The 24,914-nt window shown below is 61.8% G+C and overlaps 1 protein-coding gene across 2 annotated transcripts in view; it reads left to right on the top strand.

Moving 5' to 3' along the window:
• Window positions 1-24,914, top strand: part of SLC9A3 (solute carrier family 9 member A3) — a 37,547-nt gene that overhangs the window by 11,748 nt on the left and 885 nt on the right. The window contains exons 2-16 of one of the 2 annotated variants that reach the window (XM_039842860.1): window positions 12,051-12,353; window positions 14,751-14,911; window positions 16,310-16,388; window positions 16,987-17,164; window positions 17,674-17,894; window positions 18,467-18,669; window positions 19,142-19,231; window positions 19,323-19,393; window positions 20,012-20,141; window positions 21,960-22,075; window positions 22,605-22,734; window positions 22,941-23,117; window positions 23,281-23,353; window positions 23,596-23,709; window positions 24,036-24,279. In XM_039842860.1, coding sequence (XP_039698794.1) covers window positions 12,051-12,353; window positions 14,751-14,911; window positions 16,310-16,388; window positions 16,987-17,164; window positions 17,674-17,894; window positions 18,467-18,669; window positions 19,142-19,231; window positions 19,323-19,393; window positions 20,012-20,141; window positions 21,960-22,075; window positions 22,605-22,734; window positions 22,941-23,117; window positions 23,281-23,353; window positions 23,596-23,709; window positions 24,036-24,279 — 2,290 coding nt within the window. Of the gene's footprint in view, window positions 1-12,050; window positions 12,354-14,750; window positions 14,912-16,309; window positions 16,389-16,986; window positions 17,165-17,673; window positions 17,895-18,466; window positions 18,670-19,141; window positions 19,232-19,322; window positions 19,394-20,011; window positions 20,142-21,959; window positions 22,076-22,604; window positions 22,735-22,940; window positions 23,118-23,280; window positions 23,354-23,595; window positions 23,710-24,035; window positions 24,285-24,914 lie in introns of those variants that run through there. The other variant, XM_039842859.1, reaches the window with a different exon arrangement.

Below are 24,914 nucleotides of genomic sequence, written 5' to 3' on the forward strand. Positions count from 1 at the left end.
ACACAAACGCTGCCCCCAGAATGGGTTCTGGTTTCATATAAATTTTAGGATTAGTTGTTCTAGTTCTGAGAAAATGCTATTGGTATTTTAATAGGAATTGCATTGACACTGTAGATTGCTTTAGGTAGTTAGGACATTTTAACAAGATTAATCTTTTCGATCCATGAGCAAGGTGTAGACTTTCATTTATTTGTATCTTCATTTTCTTTCTTCAATGTTTTATAGTTTTCAGAGTACGTGTCTTTCACCTCTTTGGTTAAATTTATTCCTAGATATGCTTTTTGATGCAATTATAAATAGGATTGTTTTCTTAACTTCTGATCATTCGTTATGAGTATATAGAAACAACAAACAGATTTCTGCATATTGATTTTTTTATCCTGCAACTTTACTGAATTCATTTATTACTTTTTTGGTGGAGTTTTTTACGGTTTTCTATATATAGTATCATGGCATCTGCAAATAGAATTTTACTTCTTTCTTTCCAGTATGGATGCCTTTCACGTTTTCTTGTTAGAGTGCTCTAGCTGCGACTTCCAATATTGTGATGAACAGAGTGGCTGCCCTTGTCTTGTTCCTGGTCTTAGAGAAAACGCCTTCAGCTTTTTACCCTTGAGTATAGTATCAGCTGTGGGTTTGCCGTGTATGGTCTTTAATATGCTGACATGTTTCTTCCATACCCACTTTGAGAATTTTTATCGTTAAAGGATGTTTAATTTTGTCAAATGTCTGCATTTATTGAGATGATAATATGATTTTTATCATTCATTTTGTTAATGTAGTATATCGCATTGATCGATTTACCTTTGTCGGATCATCCCTGCATCCATGGGATAAATCCCACTTGGTCGTGCTATATGACCCTTCTAATGTATTGTCGAATCCGGTTTGCTAATATTTTGTTGAGAATTTTTGCATCTATGTTCATCAAGGATATTGACCTATAATTTCATTTTTTTTGCAGTGTCTTTGTCTAGTTTTGGTATTAGAGTAATTCTGGCTTCATAGTATGAGTTTAGATGTGTTCTTTTCTCTTTGACTTTTGGAAGTAGTTTAAAAAGCATAAGTGTTAATTCTTCTTTAAATGTTTGGTAGAATTCACCTGTGAAGCCACCTGACCCTGGACTTTTATTTGTTGGGTTATTTTATTTTTATTACTGCTTCGATTTCATTGCTAGTAATTGGTCTGTTTAGATTTTTTTTTTTTATCTCTTCCTGTTTCAGTCTTGGAAGGTATATGCTTTTAGAAATTTATCCATTTCTTCTAGATTATTGAATTTGTTGGCATATAATGGTTCGTAGTATTCTTTAGTGATCTTGTATTTCTGTGTTGTCAGTTATAACTTCTCTTACATTCATAATTTTATTTATTTGGGCGCTCTTTTATTCTTGATGAGTTTGGCTAAGATTTGTCAATTTTGTCTACCTTTTCAGAGAACCAGCTCTTAGTTTCATTGACCTTTTCTATTGTTTTTTAAAATTTATATTTCATTTATTTCTGCTATGATCTTATTATTTCTTTTATTCTGTCTACTTTGGGTTTTGTTTGTTCTTTTTCTCGCTCCTTCAGGTGTAGAGTTTGATTTTTTGTCTGAGATCTCTCCTGCTTCTTGAGGTGGGCCTGCCTAGCTATGAACTTCCTTCTTGGAACAGCTTTGCTGCATCCTATAAATTTTGGAAAGTTGTGTTTTCATTTTTATTTGTCTCAAGGTAGTTTTGATTTCCTGTTTGATTTCCTCTTGGGTTCATTCGTTATTTGGAGCGTGTGAATTAGTCTCCATGTATTTGTGGGTGCTGTTCGTTTTATTCCTGTGGCCGATTTCTAGTTTCATGCCATTGCGGTCATAACAGATGCTCGATGTGATTTCGGTCTCCTTGCTTTCGCTTATGGCCTAACATGTGGTCTGTCCTGGAGAAGGTTCCAGGTGCATTTGGAAAAAAAAAGTGTTTTCTGCAGCTTTTTTTTTTTTTTCTTTTGGATGAAATGCTCTATAAATATCTATTAAGTCGATCTGGTCTAATGTGACATTTAAAACCATTATTTCCTTATTAATTTTCTGTCTGGACAATCTGTCCATTGATGTGAGTGCGGTATTAAAATCCCCCACCGTTATTTTATTACTGTTTCTCCCTTTTTGTCCATTAATATTTGCTTTATAGGTGCTCCTTTGTTGGGTGTGCAGATATTTATGGTTGTTCTAGCCTCTTTTTGGATCGACTCTTTTATAATTATGCAGTGTCCTTTGTCTTTTCCACATCGTTTGTTTTAAAGTTTATTTTGTCCGATATGAGTATTGCTACCCCAGCTTTATTTCTTTATTTCTATTTGCACAGAGTATCTTTTTCCTTTCTGTTCCGTCTGTATTTTTGAGGTGAGTCTCTTGGAAGCCGTGTATAAATGGGATGTTTTTCAATCCTTTCAGCCACTCTATGTCTTTTTATTGGCGCATTTAATCCATTTACAGTTTAATAATGTGCTTATTGCCATTTTTCTCTCTTTTTTTATTGTTTTTGTAGTCTCTGTCTTCTTCTTCTGATCTCTTCTCTTGCAGGGTGCTGGTTTTCTTGAGTGTTTTGTTTGGGTTCCTTTCTTTTTGTTCTTTGTGTATCTTTCTGCAGGTTTTTGGTTTGGAGTTACCGCGAGGTTTCGATCTAGCGTGCTGTATCGACAGCAGTCTGTTTTAAGATGACAGGCATTTCAGTTCGAATATGTCCTAAAAGGACTGCATCTCACTTTCCCGTCTGCGCTTTGTGTTCTTGGTGTCATATTTTAGATCTTTCTGTTCCGTGTCTCTCCCAGCTACTTACTGTAGTTTGGGTTGAGTTTGGCACTTTTGTCTTTTGGCCTTTGTAGTGCCTTTTTAAATGTCTGATTCACTGTGTTTATTATGTGTTTGGCTTTATCTGTGAGAATTTGTCCTTTATCACATTTTCTTATTTCTAGTTATGGCCTTTCCTTTTCTGCTTAAGGCATAACCTTTACCATTCCTTTTAAAGCTGGATTAATGGTGATGAACTCGTTTAGTTTTGCTTGTGCGGGAAATTCTCTATCTCTCCTTCAATGCTGGATGATGACCTTGCTGGACAAACTATTCTAGGTTGTGGTTCTTTCTCTCCCACTTGAAATATCCCGCCACTCCCTCTGGCCGCAGTGCTGCTTCTGGGAAATCAGCTGCCAGCCGGACGAGATTGCTATTGTTGTAGCTGATTTTCCTCTTGCTCCCTTCGGTACTGTGCCTTTATCTTTAACTTCTGCCACCTGAGCTGCAGTAGGTCTTGGCGCGGGTCTGTTTGGGTTTGTCTTGTTTGGAAATCCCTGCGCCTGAATGTTTGCTTCCTTTCCCAGCCACTATTTCTTCAGATAAAGTTTCTGTTCCTTTCTCTCTCTTCTCCTTCTGGGAAGCCTATAACGCAGCCGTCCGTGCACTGGATGTCGGCCCAGAGGTTCCTTAAACGACCCTGATTTTTAAAAATTCCCTCTGTTGTTGCCGTTCTGATTTGCCGACTTCCACTAGTCTGACGTCCAGGTTGCCAGTCCAGTCTTCTGCGTGAGCTAATCTGCGTCAGCTCCTTCCAGAGCATTCTCGATTTCAGTGACGTATTCTTCAGCTCTGCTAGGTTCTGTCTTAGACCTTGTAACTGTCTGTTGAAGTTCTCCCTAAGTTCAGTGAGAATCCCGATGACCGTTTCTTTGAACTCTTTTTCAGGCAAATTTTCTCCATGTGCTAAGGGGTTTTTTTTTTTTCTTGAGGATTTTCCTTGTTCCTTCATTGGAGAGAGATTCTTCTGTGTTTTCATTTTGTTTGACTTTCTATGTTTGTTTATATGAATTAAACAAAATAGCTACCTCTCCCAGTCCGGAAGTGGCCTTGTGTAGAAGCGACCTCTGCGTAGGCCGTGTGTGCTGGGTGCTTTCTACAGGCCAGTGGAGCTGGACAGGTGCCCACAGAGCCTGGGGTGCTGGCCTGCTGTGCTGGGCAGCTCCGGGCAGGGGGCGGGTGCATGTGCTGATGCCCGTCGACATGCCTGCTCCCTTTGGTCAGAGGGAGTGTGTCTGGGAGCGGGCTGCGGTGATCTCGTAGGAGGCCAGAGCCCCGCCAGGGTGGAGAAGGACGTAAACGGAGCTGCTCACAGGCTTCTCCTGCGGCTCCCAGTTTCTCAGCCTCCTCTCCGTCTTTCTCTCTCGTTCGCCGCTCAGAAACTGCTCGTCCGGCTCTCAGTTGCGCTCCGTATAGGGCACGTCCCAGCGTGCTCGTGCAAAGGGGCGAGCCCAGGGCCCGCCCGTGCTGCCACTGTCTTGAACCCCACTACATAGCCCTTCTAGAAAAACTTTGCCAGCCCTCTTCTACTCCACAGCTTAGATTCACTGTTCGCTGATTCCTTCTGCTTTTCTTCACATCCTTAAGCATAGTTATAACACGTGTTTTTAAACCCTTGTCTGCTAATGCTGACGTCTGTACCATCTTGGCGTCTCTGTGGGTTTCTGCCCCGCTCCCCGGTGCTTCATACGGCTGGTGATTTTGAACTGTGCCCAGGGCATCGTTACCGAGACGTCGCAGACGGTCCATGTGACATTAGGGTCCTCTGGAGGCCACTGGCTCTGTGGTTGCTGTGGCCACGTTATTGTTTCCCAGGACTGGACCGAAACTGTGGTGGCAGCCGCCAGAATCTCTGTCCAGTGCTTGTGGCTTCTCTTGGCACTCGGGCCTGGGTCTCTTGCCTGTAACCCCAGGGTCTCCGGCTGAGAATTCACTCACAGCACCCGGGGCCGGCCTCCCCGGCTCTTCCTTTCTGGGATTCCCCGCCTCGCCTCTCTGCTGCTGTCTCTCCCTGACCTCTGTTCTCCGGCTCTTCAGTCCAGGACTGTGGGTTTCTACCTGCGAGGCCCCGGCTGGGACCCGCCCTCTGGGAAAAGCCATAAAAAACCAGGGAAGTCACCCAGGGCCGGTTCCTTCCTCGGAGTTCAGGGCCCCGCCCCCACGCCCCCAGCTTCTGCTTTCTTTCGGTGTCGTCAGTACATGGGGTCGTTCACATCTTTCTCCAGAGCTCGCGCTTGCTACCGGGGAGGGCGTCGCCGCAGTAGGCGCTGGTCCACGGCCTGCAGCGCTGACGATGCGCGGCTTCCCCTCGCCGTCTGGAAGTGTTTCCATGAAATCTTTCTTAAGCCAGGGACGTGAAGGGGAGGAGCCATCGCCATTCATTTATATGGGAGAATTTTTGAATGTGCTCAGACTGGAAAAAAAGGCACCTGCCAAATCGTGCGGAGTGACAACCAGCCTGCGGCCACGCTGGCGCGGAGTGAAGCGGCGCCCCAGCCGCGGCTGCCACGCGATGCTGTCGCCCCCACTTCGTGCCTTTCTCCGTACAAACGAAAACCCTCTGACTTTCTTTCACGAGTGAAAACAGGGACCAGTGCGGGTCCGTCGTAGACGCAGAGCGGCGTCACGCAGGCTTTGGGAAAGCGGACACCTGATTGTCGCACACCTTCTCGAACCTTTCGGTGAAACGCGTCGCCCTTCTACGTGGAGCGTGGGGAGCAGACGACCCCGAGCGGGGACGCGGAGGGGGTGGCGCTGCGGGGGGCGGCGCTGCGGGCGGAGGCTCTCGCGGTGGGGCTGGCACCCTGGCTCCTGGCCCTCCGCTCACGGCGTCACCGGACAGCACGCACCGTCACCAGCCTAGACCCACGTGCCACCATCAGTAACACCTGCTGGATGGCCACCACCCGCCCTACAGGACTGGCCTCCGGACAGGGCGAAGGTTGTTTTAAATGAAGCGCTCCCCTGGGTCACTCCCTGGTGCTCGGGGAGGACCCCCTCGTTTCGCTGCTTCTCGCACCCCCCCCATGGCCCCGGGGGCCGCAGCGCAGCCCGTGCGAGCTCTCGCCCTGGCTTCCTGCTCTCATCACAGCGGACGTGTTTTTCGTGATTCGGGTGAGGAGGCCACTGGGGACCCATGGAAGCTGCACCCCATTCTGTTTAAGTAGCACCTTCTACGAAAGTGTCTGTGGGAGGCTGTGTGACAGATACAAGGGAACACTAATGAGGACACAGGGAAAACTCACGGCGGTGACGTCGTGATTCAGATGTATTCTCCAGGGAGGACGGTCACGGGGCAGGGGGGCCACAGTGCTTCGGGACGCGGGCACTGCCCTTAAACACAGGCCCAAACGGCTCTCTGAGCCGGCGGTGCTTGGGGTGCGGGGCGCAGGCCTTCCTGCCCGTCCTGAGGGGCACGCTGCCGCCCGACGTCGGTGGCCACCCGGGCAGGCCCAGCCTGCCTTCGTCCTCACGTCGGTCGCTCACGCTGGCCCGGAGCGGAAGAGCGAGCTGCCTCCGGGAGCACTAACGTGCCCATGTTTTAATTAAAAAATGGACGAAGATTGGGTTTTGCAAACATGCGGCGTTTAAAACACATGTGGTTTGTGAGCACACCCGAGCCCGACGCATGGAAGCAGCCCCCCGACCCGCCGGCCCCCTGCAGCACCCTCCCTGGGGAGAGGCCCGGGTGCACGTCACTGCATCCGACAGTGACCCGGGAGCACCCGTCCCGAACATCCATGCTGGGAGAGGCGCGGGCCGGTTAGGTGACACTTGTAGACACTATGAATCTCGTTGTCACTGCCCTTGGCTCGACGCTGCCGTGTTCGCTGTAAACCCTCACAGGGCACCGAGCGAGCTCAGCCCGCGTGGGGGTCACGGGACTGGGGAGGGGCGCACAGAGCCAGCCCCCGTCCTGGAGAGTGCTGAGGACACCCCCGCCTTGTCTGCGGGGAGTGCTGGAGTTAGTGCTGGGCATCCACAAGCGTGCGTCTGCGTCTCAGTGTTTCTGTGTGTCTGTGCCTGTGCCTGTGTCTGTGAGTGTCTGTATCTGTGTGTGTCTCCGTGTGTGTGCGTGGACCTGGGGATCTGACATTTCAGGTCCCACCCTGAACCACTCACCCCACGAAGCGACACGGGTCCCTAGGGCCCGCCCTCCCCGGAAAGGCCTGGCCCTCGGCACTGGTTGTCTTGCCTGCGGGTTAATGTACCACGGCCACACCCGTTAAAGTAAAACCAGAGGCTTCGCTGGCTGCCACATTCGCGTGGACTCAGCTGAATCTGTGCGGAGGCCCCGGAGGCGGCGCCCACGCAGGGCCTGACCCCGGGCAGCCCGGCAGGCGGGACTCACGTCAGCCATGACCTTCCCGGGCCCCTGGCACCTGCTCCGTCCTGGGCCAACTCTGGACGTGGCCAGCTGGCGCCTCCTGGCCTTCAACACTGGTCAGAGGGTTTGTAATTAGGACTAAAAGCCCGCGTCCCCTGTCCTCGCCGCCCTGTGGCCGTGTCTTTTGCGCTTAATTAGCCGGAACTCTCTGGCCTCGGCAATCAGTTACCTGTGGTCTTGGGAGTCGCTGCCTGCCGGTCATGGTTGGAACTGCCTGCCACAGCGAGGTGGTGCCGTCTGTGACCGGGGGCTCCGTGTGGGCGGACACAGCTGGTGTGTCCCCAAGCCGCTCAGCCCTCTGCCCGGGAGGCGCTGGCTCTTCCCAGCAAACGTGGGAATGTGATGCACAGCCTCACACCACATGCCCCGGCCCTGGCCTCGGCCCGAGCCTCCTGGTGGTGCATGGCCCCAGGACCCCGGGCTCTGCTCTGAGTCGGTGGCCTTGGGCCCGGACAGGCCAGGTGTGGGCTCTGAAGCTGTGGGTCCTGAGCAGGTGGCGGGCGCCTGCAACACGTGTCTCTGGAGCCTTTGTGTCCCTGGAGGAAATAAGGTGCTCGGGACCCTCCCCAAGCCACCAGCGTCCTGTGATCCAGCCCGCCTGAGCGCGTGGCCTTCCGGGTGTGGGCGGTGGGGACTGTGCTGGGAGCCGGCCGAGCGCCCGCAGCCCCCGCACCGCCATATATGCACCCCCAGAAGACTGAGCTGCCTGGTGGCAGTGACCCCGCCATCGATTGGGGGTCACCGCACAGGAACTGGTCATCCTTCCCCGCCCCCGCCTGCAGCTGTGGACAGAGGGAGCAGGAAGGGGCCCGTGTGTGGGGCGCTGGCTCTCAGAACGTCTTTTCCCAGGGACCCTGAGGCACGAACCCTGCTGCTCCCTCCTGCTGACGGGTAGGGAGGGAGGGGACGTGTGGGAGGGAGGGGACGTGTGGCCCACAGTGACGAGGCCCCGGCCAGGAGCTGAGTCCCTGCCTGTGTCCACGGGCCACCCTGTGGTGGCCGTGCGTTCCGGCTGGAGGGCCTCGCCGCCCACAGCTGACGTGGACGCTGCAGGCGCTTTGGGCTGGAATTTGGCTGACCGACTCCTGAAATGCCCATTATGTGCTTAATTGCGAAACCACTAGCAAATTGCCGCTTTCAACCTATTGAGTGTTTCGTTTAATTAGCTCATTACAGTGCAGCCCGGCATCTGTGGGTGGTCACGGGGACGGGGGCAGCTGCCTGTGGGCCTGGCCGTCCCAGGCCAGCCAACACGCCTGCGAGGAAAGCCCAGCAACCAGAGCCCCCGAGTCTGGGCAGAAGTGGAACCAGCACCGTGCCACACTCTGCCCCTTCCCTTGTCCCCAAGCCAGAAGGACCAAGCGACCAGAGGCCAACCGCGCAGTGGTGGGAGCATAGAACTTGCTGGAACGATGTCCCCAGTGTTAGAGGAAAAGGAAACTCAGAGCCGAAGTGAGTCCTTGCTACAAGAACATTCAAGGATGAAAAAGTTTCTCTGACGACCAGACGGAAATCATAAGCCAACCAGTGGCCCACGCCGATGAGGCAAACCCCAGGCGGCTTGTCTGTCCTCCCTGAACCACTCAGGGCCCGAAGGCGACAGGCAGTGTCTGTGGGTCCTGGGACATGACCCCATGACACAGGCGTCAGGCGAAGTCAGCGGAGACGGGAGGGCGGAACCCAGGCCCTGCAGGCAGCAGCGGAGACGCACAGCCAGCGGGGCACGGACGGGACACGGACGGGACAGACGCCTGCGCCCCGGGACGGGGCCGTGGGGCCGCCACAGGCGCCGTCTCCGGGGCTCGGAGACTCTCCCGGGGCCGGGCGAGCCCTTCGGTTCCACAGCTGTTCTTAAATATTGTCTCGGTTAAATTCAAGTAAAGTTAAATTGAACGTTAAGTTTCGCAGAGAACAGAGGACTAGGGATGGCTTTTTAAAGCGTCACACGAAACTCAGAAGCCAGACACGAGAGGCCGAAGGGTTCTCTGCACACAGCAAAGCTCCCTGCACAGCAGGCCGGGGGCCGTGCCTGTGACGGCGAGGGCACCGCGGGCCTGCGAGGCTGCGGCCGCGCTGGGGAGAAGCAGCTCGCGGAAGGGGCCTGTCCCCAACCCTGCAGAGTGGGGCAGACCGACCGGACGCGGATGGGCCCACCCCGCCGTGTGCGCAGGTGTGCCGGGCACTTCTACGCAGCAGGACCAGGCGACCGCCGGACTTTGAAAGGCCCCCGGTCCCAGGAGGCCGCCCTCGCAGAGCGTGCGACCCCGAGTGGCACAGTGGCAGAGGCCCGGGAGCAGCGGCCTGTGTCACCATCTGTCCTCGTGTTTCCTTCTCAGTGAGCGTGAGGAGCGAGTCACCTTCCTGTGGGACCGCAGGGCTCGCTCCTGGCAGAGGCGCCTGGCCTGCCTCGCGGCCACCCACTCCCCACGTCAACCAGCAACGGGCGCACACACCAGGACGCGTGGGGGGTGGGGCGCCAGCCAGGCCCTGCGCGCAAGGTCCTGGGCACTGGGCAGCTTCCCGCCCGCAGCCCTGCAGGTGTCCGAGGTGGCGTCCAGCTCTGGGGACCCTCCACTGCCACCCGGCAAGGGGCCTTCTAGAGCTCGGGGGTCACTCAGCACCCCAGGCCTGGGCCTGTGACCTATGGCGCTGCCTTCTGGTCCCTGGATTCTGTCTTCTAAGGGGCTCCAGACAGGTAGCACTGAGGGTGGCAGAGTCCTCGGAGCCTTGCTGGACAGGCTCGGAGCCGCCACACACGCGGTGTCTGCTGGACAGGCTCGGAGGCCGGCCAGGACGCTCAGAACAACAGGAAACACACGACTGAAAACGGTGGCTTCCGCTGATGGTGAATGCAGTCAGAGCCTCTGGCGCGGGGAGACAGCACGGCTTGGGGCTCTGGGGAACTTGTGGGGCAGGAGCGGGCATCGCTGCCACCCTGGCGAAAGCCACGTCCTCGCCCGTGGCCCGGCCAAAGACAGACGCCGCTGGACCGGAGGAGCCAGCAGCAGAGCCGGCGCTGGCAGAGACCACCGACCTCTGTAAACGCAGCTCCTGGATCCGAGCCCCTCGGGAAAGGAGAGAACTGGACTCCATCTGGACATTCGCAGGCGATCGGGGAGGCCGCGGGGAGGGACACTGCCCGACCCTTTCCAGAGCCGTGAAGACGCAGCTACCCGGGACCTGCAGGGGCCACAAGCCACAGGGAGAGTTGGCCTCCCAGGCCTCTTCCCAAAGCACGGGAGGCCCCCAGCTGGAGGGCTGTGGCAGGACGGGCCGTCCTGCTGTGCCCCGGGGGCCGGCCCCGCCTGCGTCTGGGTGGCAGGTGCTGCTGAGGATGGGGCTCAGATGCTGCTGCTGCGTCCCAGCAGACTGGCCCGGGGCAGACGTGCGGGGCGCCTGTCCTTCCTCACCCACACTGCGACCCTCCAGGGCACGAGCGTGCAAACCCCAGGGGGGCCCCGGACGGTTTCCTGCAGAGCAGCCGGGCAGGCCCGAGACATCCAGGGACCCGGCCCTCCATGCTCAGAGACGGCCTCCCTCACTCCGGGCATCATGCATGCGTCATGCGTGCCCTGGCATGGCCTGGAAATCCTGTCACGTGGCCATGTCCAGGCGCCAGCCAGCCTCCCCCGAGGCTGGGCCCTGGCTCTGCCGGCTCCCCGGGTGGCTCCCCGGGGTGGGGGAGCACAGATGCCCCAATGAGGCGTGGACGTCAGATGGAGGGGCAGCCCCTGGCCAGAGCCGGGATGCATAGCCAGGTGGGGCTCTGGGAGGGACCTCAGAGGCCCTCAGACCGGAAGCGCGAGCCCACATGCCTCTGGGCAGCTGAGGGGCCTTGCAGGTGGCAGGTGGCCAGAGGCCAGTGCGCTTGAAGGCCCTGCACTCAACGTGTCACACAGCTTCCCAGGCAGCTTTGAGTGGAGTCGGCTGCCCGAGGCGGGCCAGCACTGAGGACAGGAGACCGTCCTCGGGGAGCCCCGCCGTGACCCCGAAATTATCACCGAGGAGTGGGCCAGGGAGGGCTGTGGCGCCCGGGGACCCTCCCCAGGTCTCAGGGCGGGGCCAGGACGTGGCCTCTGCTCCCCTTGCGGTGGGGTCCCAGCAGCCAGGAGGCCTCGCCTCAGAATCCCACGCACGGCCCCCAAGAACTTCGGTGGGCGAGGGAGGCCACGTGTACGTCCGTCAGTGTCCCAAAATCTGGCTTCACGGAGGCGTCTGGCACTTCCTCTTGAGCCTCACAGCACGAAGGAGCAGTGGGCCCCAGTGGGCCTGGGCAGGCGGGCGGGGCTCGGCACCCCAGGGTCCTGGCGAGAGGCCCGGCGCGGAGACCTCTGGGCTCGGTGTGGGCAGTGGAGCTCGTGCCTGCTGGGCGGCCCGGAGACCCTGCCCTGCTGCGGGCACGGGCGCCGGCCAGCGTGCGGGGCCCTCCAGGGAGAGTGCGGCTGGGCCTCGAGCAGGGAGTAGCCTCAGAGCCTCAGGACGCTTAGGGCGAGGGTGGGCCGTGGTCACCAGATGCAAGACAGAGGGCCGAGGACAGGTTTGCGTGCAGCCTGGGCGTGGGCGCCCCCGCCCTGCCCACCCTGTCCTGAGCCCTGCAGCCCCCGCCAGCCTGACTCTAGCACCCCAGCTGACCAGCCCTCTTGGGGTCCCCATGGAAGACAGGGGCCATCGTCTGGGCAGGAGGCGGGGAGACCCCTGAGGAGGGCGTCCTCCGGCCAGGTCCCGAGGACCAGGTGACCGGGACTAGCTGGGGCTCCAGGCCACACAAGCGGAAGGGAGGGAGGTGACCGCAGCGGGAGCCTGTGGTCCCTCCCCCGCCCGCCCCTGACCCGCCTGTCCCGCAGGCTTCCACCTGTCCCACAAGGTCACCAGCGTGGTGCCGGAGAGCGCCCTGCTCATCGTGCTGGGGCTGGTGCTGGGCGGCATCGTCTGGGCCGCCAACCACATCGCGTCCTTCACGCTCACGCCCACCGCCTTCTTCTTCTACCTGCTGCCGCCCATCGTGCTGGACGCCGGCTACTTCATGCCCAACCGGCTCTTCTTCAGCAACCTGGGCACCATCCTGCTGTACGCCGTCGTGGGCACCGTGTGGAACGCTGCCACCACAGGCCTGTCCCTCTACGGCGTCTTCCTCAGCGGCCTGATGGGTGAGTGGGCGCCGCCGCCTACCCGGGGGGCTCCGTGGGCGGGGGGCTCCGGGCTCTGAGGAAGGGATCCTGGTTGAGCCAGGTCGGCTGCGGGGCGGGGCGGGGAGCCGCCCACTGCTGGCCCTGCCCTCGGAGGGCAGGTGGGGCCCGGCCCCCACCACCGAGCCCCCGGGGACAGAGAGCAGGAGGCGCCTCTGGCAGAGACCAGCATCCGAGCCCACAGCCCAGGTAGCCACGCACCTGAGCAGCACTTTTGGGCGTCGTTTCTGCTGAAACCTTCGAGAGAAGGCCACAGCCGCCCTTCAGCAGCCGCCCTCCCTCGGGCACCTGCAGCTCCGTGCCCTGCCTCGCCTCCCATAGTCCGCTTACTCTCCGCGCACCTGTGAGGAGTGCCCCGCCCACCAGGGACACTGGAGCGGGCGGGGCCTGCAGAGCATCATTGTTGCTGACTTTCTAGAGAGAATTAATAAGCAATTAACAGGCATCATCCCCCTGGGACACTGGAGCGGGTGGGGCCCCGATGCTGCCCAGGCCCCCTGGGCTTCACGGCACGCTCGCCCCGGCACTGGGGCAGAGGGGGAGGGCTGCTGTGGGCCCCACGCCCGGGCGCCCGTCCGAGCACTCAGCCCGGCCTCACCCCGCTCTACCAGCGGAACCAGACGTGGAGACAGGCCCATCTGATCGAGGGGGGGCCCTGCTGGCCTCCCGTGTGGATCGAGGCCTTGAAGTCCCGGTGACAAAGGAAGTGCATTGAGAAAGAAGGGCCAAAGGTCCCCCGATGAGAACAGCCGCCTCGCCTAGCACACTGTCACCTCGGGACTTCGTCCTCGCCCCACGGAGCACGCACGTGCTCCCTCGAGGCCCCCACCACCCTGCACTGCCTGCCAGGCCCAGCGGGAAGGAACCTTAAGGGTGACACGGGCCGGGGTGCACCTGGCCGGCCTCGCAGGTGGGCCCCCCGCCCCGTGGGTGTAGTCGGGTTACATTGTTGGCATTATGGTGGCTTCTCAGGTGCTCAGGACGCACGTAAGATGATATGGCTGCCTCCGGCTGCTGAGCCCACAGCCTCGGGGTTTGTGGCAGGGACACTGAGTGACGCCCGGGACACGGCGGGCCAGGCTAGGCGTCGTCCCAGGTCACAGAGCGGAGCAGGGCCCAGGGGCCCAGGAGTCTATCCTGTCCCAGTGGATGGGGCTGGGAGGGCGGGGGCGGCAGCGGTCCACCCATGCTGACCGGCAGCTCAAGGACCGGGCACACCCCTCCAAGGAAGGGTCAGTCTGGGCCAGGCCGCAGGCAGGAGTCACCATCCAGGCCAGCCCAGGGTTAGGCCCTGCAGGAGCCCCAGAAGTTGGAAAGGCCCCTGTGGACACCCGTGACCGGGGACTCGGGGCAGTGTCCAGCCACATGGACTCAGCCTCTCCGCCCTCCCTCCATCTTCTCGGCCCCGACTGGATCCACTTGGGCTGGGGAGAGGACAGGTGGCCAGTGAGGCCACAGGGGACCCCCCAGTCAAGGCCTCACAACCGAGCCTGGCTGAGAGCAGGAGCAGACCGGCACCCACGTGCGCCTCCGCGGGCACGGGTCTGAGGCCGGCACCGGGGTGTGCACGTGACCTGCTGGTGACCCAGGCCCCGAGGTCAACCCGGGAGGGTCACAGAGGCTGCAGTGCCTCTCAGCACGGCCTCCCCACCCACAGGCGCCTGCGGGCCCTGGGCAGGGGCCGTGGAGCCGAGGGGAGAGGGCGGGCTCCGTGTGGACATACTCTTTCCAGGCCTGCCCTCCTGGCACCCTAAACGTGTCTGCCACCTCCCTCCTACCCTCCGCTCTCGCCAGCCCCCCTGTAGCCACTGCTGCTGGGGCCTTTGGGATTTCCCAAGGGCCGTCGCGGCCCCCAGGGTCCCTTGAGACCTGACCCCACCCCGGTCACCTCCCTCTGGGCTGCTCCCGGTTGCCCCCACTGTGGCCAAGACCGTACTGGCTGGGGAGGCACGTGCGCCCTGCGTCCGCACTCATGCCCACCGGGCAGCAGACTCCCCAGGGCCAGGGTCTGGCTGCATGTGTCATGCCAGGCGCCCCGAGCCCCTCGGCCCCCTGCAGCAGGCTCCCTGGGAAGCCGAACAGGAGGCCTCAGCCGGCCTGAGGAAATCAAAGGAGAGACCCAGGGGTGGCCGGTCTCCTTGGACGGGCTGGGGCTCCCTGCCTTCCCGGAAGCTGTGGGAGCTGCGGCGGGGGGCACTATGCCCGCAGCCAGCCCAGGCCCCGGGCCAGCAGCCCCGGGAGGCTGGCACGCGTCCAGCCTGCTCTGCCCTCCGCCTGTCTTCTCTCCGTGTCCCAGCGGCCGGGGACGCCCGGGCTCCAGCGCCAGTGGAGGCCCCCGACGTCACCCTTGTCTCCTAGGGGACCTGGACATCGGGCTGCTGGACTTCCTCCTGTTCGGCAGCCTGATCGCTGCCGTGGACCCGGTGGCCGTCCTGGCCGTGTTCGAGGAGGTGCACGTCAACGAGGTGCTGTTCATCATCGTCTTCGGGGAGTCGCTGCTGAATGACGCCGTCACGGTGGTGAGGGCCTCCGGGGGACAGGCGCCCAGGCGGTTGGGGCCGCCGCGGGGCGGGGGGCAGGCCCCGGGCGCGGCCGATGCCCCTGGGCGACACGTGACTGTCCACTCAGACACCCCGTGGACCCCACTTCACTCCTTCACGGGTCACGGCTCCGCGGTCAGGGGCCCAGAGCCCAGTCGGCCCCCATGTTGCTGACTTTCTAGAGAGAATTAATAAGCAAACAACAAAATCTCACCAGGACCGGGGCCGCGGGCAGCTGGTGCTCTCGCTGTGCTCACAAAGGCTATTTTCCCCCAGGGAGGTGGCACCGGCGGCTCGGTGGCCCGTGGGCTGGCAGGGACTGCAGGGTCCCCCTCAGGACGGGAATGCGAGGGGCTGTGTCGGCATCAGGGCCACCACTTAGTTTTTGAAACCCATCCCCAAACTGGGCCAGGACCTCTGGAAAGGGAACGGTGGCCGAGGGTGTGTCCCTGAGCCAGCTTGGGGCCGGGGGCATGTCCCGGCCTCCCCCACGTGGCAGCCGCAGACACGGAGGGGCCCGAAGTCCCCTCCTGTCTCCGGGGCACCTGGGGCGTCTCTCTCACTGCTCGCTGCTCATGTCCCCAGGTCGTGGAGGGTGAAAGCCTGGGCCAGGTGCCCAGGTTTCTTGTAGAGCTGAGCCTATCTGGGGGTCCGAGCCCACCCTGAGCCTGGGCAGGGCAGGGCAGGGCAGTGGGGAAGGCAGGTGGCCGGGCCTCTGCGTCTCCACGGACACGTGGCCTGCCTGACCGGGGACTTCACGGCTCCCTGCGCGAGGCCCGCCTCGCACGGAGCTTCTGCGCAGGTCTGGCTCCCGGTGCCTTCATGCGCGCGCCCGTCCTGTACACAGCACCTGACACGCCCCCGGGGCCCTGGGAGCACATTTAGGGGCGCAGACGCAAGTGTCTCCTGGAGACCTATGGCCCATTCCAGGTGGGGAGCAGGCTCGGAAAACACAGCTGTCCCCACCGCCGCGCCTTGGGCGAGGCTTCTGGGCGTCTCATCTCGTCCTGGTGGGATGAGGTTTAAATGTCAACAGGCAGAGACGCCAGAGGCACCAGGGTTGTGACCCCCACACCGGGGGGCAACATAGCAGCACCGTCACTGACGACCAAGCTCCGGGTCTGTCTTGGGAAATGAAATCGAGACTTGAACATAGTGGGCTGGCTTTGTGTCCGCCCTGCCGGCCGGGTTTGTTCCTAAAGGTCTAGTTCCTTCCAGAATGTTCTGCCTCCCAGATCCCACCTGCTGGCTCGTCCGTGGCCTTCCTCACTGATCATTACTGCCCCGTGGTGATCTCCCCGCCAGTAGTTTTAAGGCTCCGAGACGGAGCGGGGCCCCAGGGCCAGCCTCACGTCGGCTCCACCTCTGTGTCCCCAGGTCCTGTACAACGTGTTCGAATCGTTCATCACGCTGGGCGGGGACAAGGTGACCAGCGTAGACTACGTGAAAGGCATAGGTGTGTGGCTGGCGGGTCCCGGCCTGGGGGGCTGCACCCCTTCTCCAGAACGCGGCCGCCTCGCGGGCCGGCCCGGCCTCTGCGCCAGGCACCCCTGGACCATGGCCTGGGCACGAGCAGGGGCCTCCACCTCGGTGTCTCCGTCATGGCCCTTCCTGTCTCCAGCGTGATTCATGAACACGATGTTGCCGCGTCTCAGCCCCCCTGGGAGGCAAGGGTCATTTCCCCGTCACGGCCACCAGATCAGGCTGGAGCGGGTACATCGGGTGTCCTGGGTGTTCCCTGGGCAGGACCGACGACAGCCTAGCTGTGCCTGGGCGCCCAGGGCCCTGGTCCTGGCTGCCGACCCATGCCCAAGGGCGCTCTCGCCATGATGTGGGGGGTGGCTGGGCGTCCATAGGCTGCATCCCCTCCCCAGCTGTCCACTAGGCCTCTCTCCCGAGAATGGGCTTCTTGTTTGCTGAGCCCCTCTGTGGGGGGGTTGCCAGGCAACAGCCTCAGGACAGCGGGGAAGGGAGGCCAGCAGACCCGCCTGGCCCACGCCGTGGCCACAAAGGGCCATTCAGGCGGCCCAACGTCCTGTCCTTGCCCCTTGCAGTGTCCTTCTTCGTGGTGGGCCTGGGGGGCATGCTGGTGGGGGTCCTGTTCGCCTTCCTGCTGTCCCTGGTGACACGCTTCACCAAGCACGTGCACATCATCGAGCCCGGCTTCGTGTTCATCATCTCCTACCTGTCCTACCTCACCTCCGAGATGCTGTCCCTGTCTTCCATCCTGGCGTAAGTACCCCTGGCTGCAGGTCCCGGGGGGCCCAGGAGTGGCGCCTCACTCTGCCTCCAGTCCCCGGGTGGTGGAGGCTGGGCCTTCTGCAGCCCCAGGCGCCGCGCCCGCCTCCCAGGCTGGCGGGCAGGGCAGTCGGGGGTGAGGAATGTGATCTCCTTAGCTTTTTACATAAGGAGTTGGCGTCCAGAGGGCCGGGCTTGCAGGCCTGCAGGCCGCCTCTCTGTCGGCAGCACCCCGTGCCCCTCGGAGCCGCCTTGGCTGGGCCAGGGGCAGGCAGGCGCGCTGCAGCTCAGGGCCCAGGCCCCAGGGACTCGGGAACAGATTGCGGCGATGTCGGGGTGCCGGCCGGCAGTGGGCCCAGCTCAGGGCACTGATCCCCAAGGAGGAGCCCCGAGCTCACGGGGAGAAGTGCACAGGCCCTGGGGTGCCACCGGGGTCGCCCCAGACAGCCGCACGGGTGCAGGGCGCATGGCGCCCGCAGCCTCACGAGTGGCCCGCCCCCCAGCATCACCTTCTGCGGCATCTGCTGCCAGAAGTACGTGAAGGCCAACATCTCGGAGCAGTCCGCCACCACCGTGCGCTACACCATGAAGATGCTGGCCAGCGGGGCCGAGACCATCATCTTCATGTTCCTGGGCATCTCGGCCGTGGACCCGCTCATCTGGAGGTGGAACACGGCCTTCGTGCTGCTGACGCTGGTCTTCATCTCCGTGTACCGGGCCGTCGGTGAGGGCGGGCACAGGGGTGTGGGCACTGGCTGTGGGTGTCCGTGGGAAGCAGAGATGTGGTGTGCGTCCCCAGCCCAGGGGAGGGCAGGTCCAAGAGCCCCTGGGGACTCGGCCTGGCGTTCCGTGGTCGTGGCTGAGGGTCAGGCCGCTCACGGCCTTGCCGTGGTGAGGCTGAGTGGGCAGCTGCGGGCAGCACAGGCTCAGGGGAGCCTGTGTGATTTCCCACTCGCTCACTCTGAATGGGACAGAGTGACCCGGGGCAGGGCCGTCACCGAGGAAGTAGCCCTGGCACGCGTGAGGCAGGACCCCAGCTGCCCGCTCCGCACTGCTCAGCTGGTGCGCGGGGTCTTGGGGCCTGATGAGGGCCAGGGGGCGGGAGGGGTCACCCACCCCCTCCCCAGAGTGCAGTTTCCGCCGTTCCGTGTGCTGGATGCTGCTGTCACCTGTCACCACCTCTGGTCCGCAGAGGGGATCCCTAATTGCTCCCCCCAGCGCAGCGGCGGCCGAGGGCGGGGTTGGCAGGGCCGTCCGGTCCCCGCCGTGGGGCTGACCGCCCACCGGGCCCTGCAGGCGTCGTCCTGCAGACCTGGGTCCTGAACCGGTACCGCATGGTGCAGCTGGAGGTCATCGACCAGGTGGTCATGTCCTACGGCGGCCTGCGCGGGGCTGTGGCTTTCGCACTGGTCGTCCTCCTGGATGAGGACAAGGTCAAGGAGAAGAACCTCTTCGTCAGCACTACCATCATCGTCATCTACTTCACTGTCATCTTCCAGGTAGGTCGGCGCGGGGCCCCGTGGCCCTCGTGCCCTGCCCGCGGCCCGAGGGGCAGCCCCTCGCCGGCCCTGCTCCCCGCAGCCTTCCCAGGCTCCTTCCCAGCTACACGTTCTAACTTTAGTAACTAGGAGCCGGTTTGTAGGTTTTCATGTGGCCCCACAGGGGACGCAGCACGGCTTGGCCTAAAAATCTCCCTCCTCAGCCATTGCCGGCTGACACAGCCCCAGTTAACACTTTGCGCCCCACTTGGCCTGGCTGCGGGCGCATCTGCGGAGTCGCTCGCTGGCTCCGGTGGGGGGGGGCAGGGCGGGTGTGGGGCGCCTCGCAGAGGGTCGCCGGCCAGCCAGGCACTGGAGAAGGGTGCCTGCTTCACCCCGTGGGGGTGGGGCTCGGTCTCCAGTGGGCTGGAAAGGGGTGCAGTGGGGCTCGCCCCAGCGGACAGGGTCAGGGTCAGTGCACCTTGTCTCCCAGGGCCTGACCATCAAGCCCCTGGTGCAGTGGCTGAAGGTGAAGAAGAGTGAGCACCACGAGCCCAAGCTCAACGAGAAGCTGCATGGCAGGGTAGGGGGGAGGGAGTGGGAGAGGGAGGAAGGAGCGGGGGAGGGGAGGGCTGGGACGTCAGTGGCCAACCCACCCACCTGTTGTCCAAAAGGCTTTCGACCACATCCTCTCGGCCATCGAGGACATATCAGGGCAAATCGGACACAATTATCTCAGGGACAAGTAAGTGACTGCAGATTCGGGGCGTGGCGGCACCTCTGCCTCGGAACCTGGTCCCCTCCCCCTCTGCCGCAGGAGCACAGGGCGCTGGATTCCACTGTGACGTGGACCCCACGAAACCCTAATTTCAGAACAGTAGAGGAGTTGGAATGTCCCGTCCCCCTCCGCCCCCCGCACCCCGAGGTCCAGCTCACAGTGCAAGTCCCTTTTCAAGTCTGGCCCGGCCGCCTCCCCTCCTGACCGAATAACCGGTCACTGTTCTCACTGTGGACGTAGAGCCGCGGGGCGGCCGGTTATCCGTGAGTGTGGCGCTGAGTGTGGCACGTAGCCCTGCTCAGGCCCGGCCCACTGGCCCCACCCCGTCCTCGGGCGTGTGCAAAACCCCTCAATGTCGAGTTCACGAGGACACGGAGCTGTGGTTTCCTGCACACTCTAACGGCGACTGTGGCCCCACGGGCAGGCAGGAGCGAGGCACGGGCCGCGGAGTGGGCACAGGGACAGAGCAGGGGTCTCCCGTGTTCCCCCCATCCTGGGACAACTGGGTGGTGGGGACACTGGCCCCGCCCCACAGGAGCCGCGCCCACAGCTCGCCCGGCACTGACACTGTGACTCGACCCCCAGGTGGTCCAATTTTGATAGGAAATTCCTCAGCAAGATCCTTATGAGAAGGTCAGCCCAAAAGTCACGCGACCGAATCCTTAACGTGTTCCACGAGCTGAACCTGAAGGACGCCATCAGCTACGTGGCCGAGGTTCGGGGACTGGCCGAGCTCCGCGTGGGTGGGCTGCCGGGGCACGAGGTTCGGGGTGTGGACAGCCACCGGGGTCTGCCTGCCCCCAAGGCTACCGGGCGGGTGGCACCTTACTGCTCCTGATGGCTCACCCACAAGTCCACGTGAGTCTCAGGGGTCCTCCGACACCTCGAGAACGGGTTGTCACAGCTCCCTGTCACTCACAGGAAACAGGCAGGGACCCTGCCCCATGACACTGTAGCACACGGAGCTAGGGAGTGATGGGTCCATGACTCCCAACATACACAGACACACGTGCTCACGCACACGCAGGGGTACACAGCTGGGGACAAGCTGTGGTTCTGAGGTGGCCTTGACGTCTCCCGGTCCCTCCCGCACCCACAGAGCCCCTACCTCCTCCGGGCAAACGCGTCTATCCCCAGGTCTCTGAGACGGCGCCCGCCCACAGTGGCCGCTGCACCCAGGGTGGGGCGTCAAGGAGCAGGGCTCAGGGAGCATATGGGAGGGCGAGGGGCAAGCCCACCGCATGCTGTGGTGACACCCAGCATCTCGCAGTTTCTGACACCACCTGCTTTGTACCGACCCACAGCCACTCACAGTTAGGACTCGGATGTGTCACGTAGGACACGAGTCACAGTCGGTCTCAGGGCCCCTCATGGGACACACAGCCCAGGGCCCACTTCCCCAGTGGCCACGCACCTGCTGGCAGAGCTTCTAGCTCCTCGGTACACACGCGTGGCCACCACATGGCCGTTATGGCCATCACCAGGCCACCCCTGCCACGTGCATATCCTCATGCATGCCCCTGGGCCCCGAGGTCACCTGCTCCCTGCGATGGCCTGGGTCCAGGCAGGCCCCGAGCCTGCTCTTCCCCTGTCCCTGAGTGACCTGTGACAGTGACTTCCGGGCTGTCCCCATAGTGGCAGCTGGTGCCCGCAGTGGCCGGGTCACCCAGAGCCCTGCCCAGGTGGCCACAGGTCTTGGCTCCACAGTCCCTGCCCATCTCTGGCCCCTGTCCCCACACCAGCTGGGGCCTGTGTTCCCCAGGAGTGCCGGGGCCTGTCAGCACCCCGTGGCCCCACACTGAGGCCACAGTCGGGGGCCTGGAAGCTGCTCTCAGCTCCGAGGGGACGCGACTCCTGCCCCCAGCAGCCTCATCCACCCCACACACGGCCGGGTCACCAGAGAGACACTGTGCTTCTCGGGGCCGCGGAGAGAGGAGGGGAGGGACCCTCAACCATCGCTGAGCCTGTGTTCCCTGACCCTTCTCCCTCAGAACCCGCGCCCCGATGCGGGTGACACGGCCCCCAGCCCCGGCACGGGGGGCTCCCGGTCAGGCCTGCTCAGACTAAGCAGGGCGCCACGCGCACCTCTCTGCGGTGAGCAAGCCAGGGCATGGGGTCCGCGAGCAGCAGGTGGCCCATCCCGCCGTCCCCCACAGGACGGCCCCCAGAACACGGCCCGGCCCAGCACAGCAGCTGGGTTCTGACTGGCTCTGCATGCTTTCATCTGACTCAGTTCTGATGTCAGGCCCGAGGGTTTCCTCCTTGGAATGAGGGCTGCTGGCTTGGATGCCCGGTGGCCCAGGGGCCACTGTCCTAATCCCGTGGGGTTTGCCATGCTTTCCTGCCCCCCCCCTCCACAGTGCCCTCTGCGCTGCTGTGTGCTTCAGCGCCATGGCTGCCCCTCAGCTCCAGTGAGGCCCTGGTGGTGGCTGCTGAAATCTCGGGGCTACGGAGCAGGGGTGTGGCTGGCCCGGGCACGGTGGGGCTCGGCTCAGGCGCCGCATCCTGGCTTATGCGGGCTGTTCCCTGGCAGGGAGAGCGCCGTGGGTCCCTGGCCTTCATCCGCTCGCCCAGCACGGAGAACATGGTCAACGTGGACTTCGGCACACCGCGCCCCTCCACGGTGGAGGCATCCGTCTCCTACCTGCTGTACGTGCCCCTGGTCACGCAGGCTCCCGTGCACGAGGCCGCCCCTGGCGGGCACCTCTCAGCCCCCCGGGGCTGCCAAGGGCAGGTCTTCCCAGCTCCTCCTGGGCACAGCCACCGCGGGGGCTCCTCTGGACAGGCACCAGCCAGCGGGCATCTTGGGGCACCTGAGACGTGTCAGTGGGGCAGGCGGAGGCTCCCAGCTTGGACACTGCAGGGGGCTGGCACGGAGTGTGGGAGGGCGCGGCTGCCAGGCGCTCCACCCGCCTTCACAATCCAGGCAGCCAGTCACGACCACCTTGCTGCAGGGCAGAGGGCGGGCGGGCATCCGACTGGGGCCGCTGGGGGGCTGCTCTTGGCCTCGTCGACCAGTGTCCAGGTACCGGGCGGAGCAGAGGGGGCTGGGCACCTAGGCGGGCTCACGGCTGAGGCTCTAGTGGGGCTGCACGCTGGGCCGTAGACAGGAGCCCCAGGGGGGGGGTCGGTGTGCCAGCCTGGGCGGTGCGCTGGGACACCCTGCCATCCCATGCAGGAGGGAGAATGTCAGTGCCGTGTGCCTGGACATGCAGTCCCTGGAGCAGAGGAGACGCAGCATCCGCGACACGGAGGACATGGTCACGCACCACACGCTGCAGCAGTACCTGTACAAGCCCCGGCAGGAGGTGGGCACCCAGCGCCCGGCCCGCCACGGGCAGCGCCCAGGGCCGCGCACAGGGCCGCGCACAGGTCCTCCTCCCGTCGCTGCACACCTCTGGGGGGGTGGGGGACAGGTCGGAGGGAGGGTCAGGGCTCAGCCTCCTGCCGTGGGGCTGCCCGGGCCCCGCTGCGGGTCACCAGCAGCTGCGCCCCGCTGTCTCCTCCGCCGCAGTACAAACACCTGTACAGCCGCCACAAGTTGACTCCTGAGGAGGACGAGAAGCAGGACAAGGAGATCTTCCGCAGGACCATGCGGAAGCGCATGGAGTCCTTCAAGTCGGCCAAGCTGGGCATCGGCCAGAACAAGAAGGCGGCCAAGCTGTACAAGCGGGAGCGCGCCCAGAAGCGGGTGAGCGCGCGGCGAGGGGCGCGTGGGGCGACGTGGGGGCGCGCGGTGGGCGGCGCCACGGACCGCTGTCAGCAACGGGGACGCCAGGGCACCCCCTGGGGACAGGTCAGGGCCCCGTGCCCGCCGTAGCCTTCCCTGTAAGCAGTTTCATTCTGTCCCTCAGAGGAACAGCAGCGTCCCCAACGGGAAGCTGCCCATGGAGAACCTCATGCACAACTTCACCATCAAGGAGAAAGGTGCGGAGTGGGGCCGCGGCGGCCGCGCTCCTCAGCGCGAACTCGGGGAACGATGCGAGGGGCCGGGCAGGGCGCGGGGGCTGTCCTTGCCGGGAGACCCTCCCCTGCAGGCTGCTGTCCTGCCTGTGCAGTGGAGGTGATGACACCCCTCAGGGTGCACTGGGAACCCGCCAGGAGCACTGGACCTGGGTCACCCTCGTCCCCAGCCCATGTCCCTTGTGCTGCCCCTCCTTCACCACCAGATTTGGAACTTTCGGACCCGGAGGAGAACCCCGACCACGACGTGGAGGAGATGAGTGGGGGGATCGAGTTCCTGGCAAACGTCACCAGGGACACAGCAACAGACTCCCCCTCAGGTGAGGGGACAGGGCAGCCCTCTGCTGCCCCAGAAGCGAGCACAGTCCTCGGACTGTGGAACTGGGGGGCCTAGGGCTGTGCACCTGCAGGTGGCAGGCTGGGGTCTCTGCTCTGAGGAGGGAGCTGTCACCCATCCTGCGCACGGCGAGGGTTGGGAGAGCATGGGGGAAGGCCTGAAACCCCAAAGGCACGTGGCCCTGACCTTCCAGGTGACCTCCAGTTGCTGGCCACAGGATGTGCTGGTGTCTGACACCCGGGCAGCACCCTCCCTCTTGCTGTTCAGGCTGTGTGGGGGGAGCTGACCAGCCACCGACCTTTCTCCTAGGAATTGACAACCCTGTGTTCTCCCCGGACGAGGACCCAAGCATCCTGTCCAGGATGCCGCCCTGGCTGTCCCCCGGGGAGACGGTGGTGCCCTCCCAGAGGGCCCGCGTGCAGATCCCCTACTCCCCGGGCAACTTCCGTCGTCTGACACCCTTCCGCCTCAGCAACAAGTCAGTGGACTCCGTCCTGCAGGCCGAAGGCCCCAAGGAGCAGCCCCACACCTCCCTGCCTGAGTCCATGCACATGTAACTGGCCCCTCGCCTTCCCTGAACCCTAACTCCTGCTCTCTCCCTAGCTCCTCTGCCACTCTCGGCTCTGGACCTGACCTCCCGCAGACTTTCTCCCGTAGCTGCCCTCCCTCCTGCTAAGCCTGTTTTCAAAGCCTCTCACTCTGCTGCACGTTTCTTAGGAGACCTTCTGACTCTGCTTCTTGCTTCTGCAGCTGGGATGTCGGGATCCAGAGCTGTTTCAGGATTTGACTATTTTAGCTTCTTGATTAGAATTCACTCTTAGATTGTCAGTTTGACCACTAACGACTAACTACTCTGAAATAGTATTCGATCCCTGTGGCCAGCCATGAGTCCACGTCACACGCTCCTAGGGGACCGGGCACTGGCCTGGCGGGGTGCTATGTGGAAAGGGAACGTCTACCTTTCTCCCTGATGGCCCCCGGGCCCTGGGAAACACCCATGTGACAAGTGAGTCCAGGAGAGAAGCAGTGGGTCCCTTTTACCCTTACAGAGAGGAGTGCTGGTAAAGGGTGCACGTTGGGGTCCCTGAGGGCCGGGAGGGGGAGGGGTGGCCACATGGCACCCAGCTGACTAGCATCCTTGCTGCAGGCCCTGTGCTAGGGGTGCCCTCCAGGATCAAAAGAGGGGAG

This window comes from Pteropus medius, unplaced genomic scaffold (genome assembly GCF_902729225.1).
Source record: "Pteropus medius unplaced genomic scaffold, Ma_sr-lr_union100, whole genome shotgun sequence".
Taxonomy (NCBI): Eukaryota; Metazoa; Chordata; class Mammalia; order Chiroptera; family Pteropodidae; genus Pteropus; species Pteropus medius.